The sequence below is a fragment of the Pinus tabuliformis genome, chromosome 9 (assembly GCF_031772625.1).
Source record: "Pinus tabuliformis cultivar Carrire ecotype Pingquan chromosome 9, CPIR1, whole genome shotgun sequence".
Lineage (NCBI taxonomy): Eukaryota > Viridiplantae > Streptophyta > Pinopsida > Pinales > Pinaceae > Pinus > Pinus tabuliformis.
Window position 1 is genome coordinate 1,344,289,672 of NC_142307.1, and position 7,057 is coordinate 1,344,296,728.

General features: G+C 33.7%; 1 protein-coding gene across 1 annotated transcript; it reads left to right on the forward strand.

Annotated features, from left to right (window-relative positions):
• The first annotated feature begins 4,438 nt into the window (after nucleotides 1-4,438).
• On the forward strand, nucleotides 4,439-6,389 carry LOC149153488 (polyubiquitin). The gene is made up of 2 exons (XM_089438942.1): nucleotides 4,439-4,594; nucleotides 5,247-6,389. The coding sequence occupies exon 2, from the start codon at nucleotides 5,277-5,279 to the stop codon at nucleotides 6,192-6,194; it is 918 nt and encodes a 305-aa protein (XP_089295068.1). The 5' UTR covers nucleotides 4,439-4,594; nucleotides 5,247-5,276; the 3' UTR covers nucleotides 6,195-6,389.
• The last annotated feature ends 668 nt before the right edge of the window (nucleotides 6,390-7,057 follow it).

Below are 7,057 nucleotides of genomic sequence, written 5' to 3' on the forward strand. Positions count from 1 at the left end.
ATGTTACAAATTTCATCAAGATTCTCTTTTTTAAGATAGGATTCCAAGCTACATACCATTATTTGACATCGCCAATGGAGAGGTGTATGCATCCACTTTGTTCGATGGATTCAAGACTAGACCCTAATCTTCCCGAGGAGAAGACTGTTGGAGATGGTGATTTTTGGACCTAAATATTTTTTGGGGCTTTGAAACCCCAAGAATTCTAGTCACATTGTTTAATCAAATGGCCAACCCGCTTGCATACATAACAACAGAAATGAATATGCTAATAATCTATGATTTGCATCCACTTTCGATCCTGATACACGAGCTCAAGCTCCTCCACTAGCCCTTTCCAAAGGTCAACCTCTATATTCATCCATGCACAATGTTGAACAATCTTCATAAGACCATCCTCCTCAAGGCAAACAAAATAACCCAACTTATTCTTGATGGCTTCTAATGCATTCGTTGACCAAAACAACATTGGTAGTTTGGGAAAGGTGGCCTAAACTCTCTGCATGGATATCGGTTCAAGAATTGGATCAAAGTCCAAGCAAAACCTTTCATAATAAGGCTAGACTTCCCCCATATCTAGTCTCAACTAAAGATATTCCATACCTTTTCCTTTGAACGTAATACCACATAGAACCCTCCCTGAGTGAGAATATAGAAAATTGGTGAATAACCTAAAACAAGAACCCAATAATTCTCCATCTTTATCTTGAAATATGTCAAATTGAATACTTTCCTTGCAAACCTCCCAACCAAACCTTGTTGTAAGAGACTCGAGACCTTGACTACTCCAACATCATCCCCTACCACCATAATTGAAGCTCTGCGTGACTTCAGAACCTTCTTGGGTTTTAGTTTTGGATCAAGAGCTATTACATTAGGGTTACAGTGGGAAAGAGTCGAACCTTTGCCAACTTTCACAAGCACAGGTTCTCCGGAAAGATCCACCACCAATCTCAATTTGCCCTTGTATCAAAACTAGTAAATGTGACTACATCACACTCTGGGATCGACAAGGATCATAGAGGATTAGATGGCCTAGAATGTCCATGAATTAAGTCTTCTCTGGTACAAAAAATTCTGTTGGCACATGCACTGTCCACCTCATAGTCCACTTTGTCCAACTCCATTATGAAGAGCCCCCCCAAACAATCTTCTACTGGAAATTTGTGAGGCTTGTTGTTGTTCGCCCTTACACACAATGCTCCAGTCTTGTCTCCTTGGCATTTGCCCTCCCCCTCACCTCATCCTTGACCATTTAATATATATATATATATTTATTATTATTATTTTTTTATCTCTTCTTCCCCTTTTTGGTGGACCCTAAAAATTTATTATTATTGTCGCAAGGAGGAAAAGATGATATATCTCTTTCATTGCACTGAGAGGCACTCTTTAGCCTAGTATGTAAGAGATGTTGTCTTGTCTTGTTATATTATGTAAACATTTTGACTTGATGAAATTACATAATAATAATAATAATAATAATAACTTTTTTACTCAATCAAATTATGTGTCCAAAGGGTAAAAAATAAAAAAAAATAAAATTAAATAAGTTAAATCATTGGACTTGGGTTTTGACAACCATTGCTTTTCCAACGGTTTTGGCCGGTTTTAACAACCCATTGTTTTTCCAATGGTTTTGACCTCTTTTTTTAGTGCAAAACTTAAGAAAGGTATCTGAAAGGAGGCTTTTGCCAAGAAAGGTTTGCACCTCAACATATTTGAAATGAGGCTTTTGCAAGGAAATGTTTGCACCTAGAAAGACACCTCAGATTTGATCTCTCTCGACGCTTGATAGATCCAAAGTTAAGATGGATGATAATTAATTTTTAAACATAAATATTTATTAATGACCCTTTTACTTATTAAAATTATTATACCTCTTAATATGAAATAACCTTTTCTCTAGACACTTTTTTTTGTTGAATTTTGTTTAAAACTTAGTAGAGATTTTTAAAAATCATAAGTTTAAATTGTTTAATCTTTAAAGATTAATTATCTCAAATTTTTTTAAAATGATAAACTTATTTATGCATTAAAAATACATATTAAACAATAAGATATTACAACCTTACTAAAAATAAATTGTATTATTAAAGTAAGGTAAAAAATTCATCTATTAGTTAAAATTGTGAATTATTTATTTATTCATGTTTCCATTATTCCATGGAGATTAATTATTATTAATGAGGAGAAGACATATTTTTTTTATGAGGATTTTTTTTAAAATAAATTTTTGGTTGAGGATAAACTTTTAAAACTAAAAACAAACTATTATAATAAAAAAATTATGTTATGGAATGGCCGCAAAAAACTAAAGTGATTGATTGGTGGTACCAATAATTATTATGAACTTTCAGTGCGTCATGAGGATTTGAGCTTTTACATGCATAGCAGGTGGAATTAATTATTAGGTCATTAAAGCTTTTATATATAATATGACCTGTGGTAATTATTATGAACTTTCAGTGCCTCGTAAATTGTTTATGAGGATGAATTTTCTAATGGATAGAGGGTGGAATTAATATTTAATCCATTAATGTTTTGATATATTTGAGTGGAAATGAGATGATCCCGAGTTTGAGGTTTATTTTTCATGGTATAAGTATAAGTATCTTAATTAATTAGTAATAATTTATACTATCTTATTTGTTAGGGGTTGATTCAGTGATATTAAATAAATGTATATGGTAGAAAATTAGTGGTTAGGAATTTAAAATATTTAATTCCAATATAATTCAATAATAATTAATTAAAAATATCAATCTCGATATTAAAATTATTTATTAATAATATCAAGTTTATATTATTTGATAGAGGGATGCTTAAATCCCTCAAAAAAGATAACCATGATAAATTCAATTTGACTAGAGTCAAAGGTTACCTAGAAAAATATTACTAGTTATTTTATATTGTTATGAAAACATATTTTAGCCATTAAAAAAAATAAAAATAAATATTGATAATAATAGTAATAAAAACAAGGGATCGACGAAAATAAACCAAAAAAAAAAAAAAAAAAAAAGGAGAAAGGAGAAGAAAGAGATGATGAGTTATGATGAGAGAGAGGTGGAATCCAGCTCTTACTCAATTTCCAACTATCATTCCTATTAAGATTTCTTCCCTAAGCTTCTGGTGGAAGTGATTCTTCAACGCAGACATAGTGCATGCTTCTATTTTTCTTTTGGCTAAGGCTAATGAGCATGAGGGATTGTGTCTAATGTGTGTTGCCTACTCATTGATACTCTTTCCTCGAATATCAGTGACCATGCAAACAGTTAATGTATGAATTTTGTTAACGCTGTTTAGGTTTAATCTACTACAACTTTATCCCTGGTTTTATTCAAAGTGTTTGACAAATTCAATCAATTTAGTACTAAATCACAAATCATAGACAAATGTATAATATTTAGATTTTTTTTTTTTTAAATGACTAATAATATATTTTATTTATTTTAGTAGTTACATTTTTTAAATGTTTTTATTTTATTTTCATGACACAAAATGTTTTATGAACTAAGTATTTTGATTAGAAACTAAGTGTTTTGATATCCATCTATAGTTATTTGTGATTTAATCTATATCACTGTGATAGTTATAATTTAGTTGTTAAATTAATAGTAAAACAATTGTTATTACGAATTATTTATAAATATTAATTAACATGTCTTTACAATTTAATTTAAAAATTGATTTAATACTAAATCACAAATTATAGATCATCTCAAATCAATTTTGCTTTGCAAGAGAGTGAGGAAATTTTTGTTTCATATTCCCATTCCTTCACTCCCACACACAATTGTATTCAACTCTATATCAATCATGTTCAATTCCCATAAACTTTGTAAGATATAATTGATTGTGCAAAACAAGTTTCTTGGAATTGACATCTCATTAAATTGAAACTAAGTTTTTTGGTATCAATTTAAACCAAACACTATAAAAAAATAAAGTTATAAAACTTCATTACAACAATGAATTAAAACTTTATTATCATTTCATATTCCAATTAACTATATTTAAATTAAGTAACAAATCACTTATTATTATTATTAATATCTAAATTAAATAATATTTAAATTAAATAATAGATTATTAATATCTAAATTAAATAACAAAGCACTTATTATTAAGATCAGAAATGCATAGAGAACTTTCTCAAAACTTAAACTGAAAAATAATTAATTGATGAAATTAATGATCAACCTTGTTTTGATTTGATAACTTTGGCAATATCTGAATTGCATAGAGAACTTTATCAAAACTTAAACTGAAAAATAATTAATTGATGAAATTAATTATCAATCTTCCCTTGTTTGGCATGTATCTCAACCACTACACCTTCTTATCTATTCGTTACGGATAAACAAAGAATACTTAGGCGGTTTCACTGACATTATGCAAATTGCACAAGTGGCCTGACAATTTGTGACACGTGTCTTGATAAGAATGGATTCACTGGTCGGTTCGTCAATACAGTGCATTTAAATGCGGCTCCATCCTCCATTGTTTCTGATTCTGAGTTTTCGCTTTGCATAGGTCACTGCAATCGGTAGGGGAAGGAACAGAGAGCGTCTCTACCGTTCGAGTTCAGGTAACTCTTCCTTTGTCCGCTATTCGGCGGGTCGGCTCTTGTTTATTCTTCGTAGTAGGGCTCTTCCTGTTTTGCTATTGATTCTTAAATCAAAGGGTTTACTTTCGCAGTTGTGATTTATCTTCAGCAGTTAATATAATGATTAAATGCTTTAACAGTTGTTTGACTTTTAGAGCTCCTGGCTGTTCAAAATTTTCCTCTGGTGGTCGGTTTAAGGCTGCTTATGGCTTGAAAAGGAGTGTTATTTTTTTTTCTCTGCGGGTTTTAATCCTCAGTGTATGTTTTTAAGTGAAGATCCTTGTCAGTTTGTGCTTTATAGGGTTCTGAATCCATTGGATATATCCTATGGTTTTGTTTTGTGCTTTATTGTGTTTTGAATCCAGAAGACGTGTCCTATGGTATTGTTTTGCGCTTTATAGGGTTTTGAATACAGCAGGTTTATCTTAGGGTTGGAATCCAGGAGATGTATTCTAGGGTTTTGAATCCAGAAGATGTAACCTAGGGTTCTGTTTTGTGCTTTATAAGGTTTTGAATTCAGAAAATGTATCTTAGGGTTTTGCTTTTTGCGTTATAGGGTTGTGTGTGGTAGGGTTTTGTTTTGCATAGTGACGGCCGTGTTCTGATTCAGGGTTTGTGACTATAATTTGTGTAGGTGGTGTATTACCATTTATTAAAAACCAATATGCAGATATTTGTAAAGACATTGACTGGAAAGACCATCACCCTTGAGGTGGAGAGCTCTGATACCATCGACAATGTCAAGGCGAAGATACAGGACAAGGAGGGAATCCCTCCCGACCAGCAGCGGCTCATCTTTGCTGGCAAGCAGTTGGAGGATGGACGCACTCTCGCTGACTACAACATCCAAAAGGAATCCACTCTACACCTCGTCCTCCGTCTGAGAGGTGGCATGCAGATCTTTGTCAAAACCCTCACTGGCAAGACCATCACGCTTGAAGTTGAGAGCTCTGATACTATCGACAATGTGAAGTCTAAAATTCAAGACAAGGAGGGTATACCCCCAGATCAGCAGAGGTTGATCTTTGCAGGAAAACAGCTCGAGGATGGGCGCACTCTTGCAGATTACAACATTCAGAAAGAATCGACTCTCCACCTTGTCCTCCGTCTCAGGGGAGGAATGCAAATATTTGTCAAAACCCTGACTGGCAAGACCATCACCCTTGAAGTTGAGAGCTCTGACACCATTGATAATGTGAAGGCGAAGATCCAGGACAAAGAGGGGATTCCTCCGGATCAGCAGAGATTGATCTTTGCAGGGAAGCAACTTGAAGATGGGAGGACTCTGGCCGACTATAACATTCAGAAGGAGTCTACCCTGCATCTTGTCCTGAGGCTCCGTGGTGGGATGCAAATATTTGTGAAGACCTTGACGGGAAAGACTATTACATTGGAGGTTGAGAGCTCGGATACGATTGATAATGTGAAGGCGAAGATTCAGGACAAGGAAGGGATCCCACCTGATCAGCAGAGGCTCATTTTTGCTGGCAAGCAGCTGGAGGACGGGCGAACCCTTGCTGATTATAATATCCAGAAGGAATCCACGCTCCACCTTGTCTTACGTTTGCGTGGTGGGTTTTGAGATTTTAGGGTTACTTAATAGCTGCTACTTGTCTTTCTAGATGGTTGAAATCGGACTGGTATCTGCATTTATCTGTTATATGTTACGTGTTATAGGATAATCTTGTGTTATGTTGTCTATGGCCACTTGTTGGTTATGTTATGTTCGCTGAAGTCTAATGAAATAAAACATCTATTTTCATGTTTGTGTGAAGTATACTGGGATTCTCTTGATTTGGGGTGCAGCTGTTTTTACAATATTTGCGAAAAATATGGTAAAAAACAAGAAAGTAGTTTACAAATTGTTGAATTGTGAATAATAGATGTACGCTTTCAATAATGCAAAGCAACATATAATAGTTGTGGAATGTGGTCATTTTTTCGTAAAGAAATAGGTTTAGAAAGGTCATGTGAACTACTACTTTTCTGAAAACTTGTGCATTCATTTATATTTTAAATCCTTTCTTTTTCAAAATCACATGGAAATATATGTCTTGAAGTCCTAGCACAACAGATTTTTCTTTGGAAATATATAGTTGGCTTTCGAGTATATATATTGTTTTTTTTTGGGTTTTATGTAGCAATCCTGAAAATCAATTCTAGAAATTAAAATATATATTATTAGAGTATTGAGTATTATTTATATTCCAGTTGGCACGGGATGCACCAGTACATGCAACACCCGTCTTCCCCTCTTTCATCAGACGTCTAATACTATCCTCCCCTTGGTTGAGGAAATGCAAATGCTTAAAGCCAAAGTGAACCGGAAGAGCATGAGATAAAGGCCATACGTTGCCAATTTGCTGAATTGCAGTTCCAGAGGAATGACGATGATGAATTGCAATCCCAGAAGAATGATGATGACCAGCGCAGCACAGCAACCTG

Coding starts and splice junctions, on each gene's coding strand:
- LOC149153488 (XM_089438942.1), top strand. CDS start 5,277: ATGCAGATATTTGTAAAGACATTGACTGGAAAGACCATCACCCTTGAG.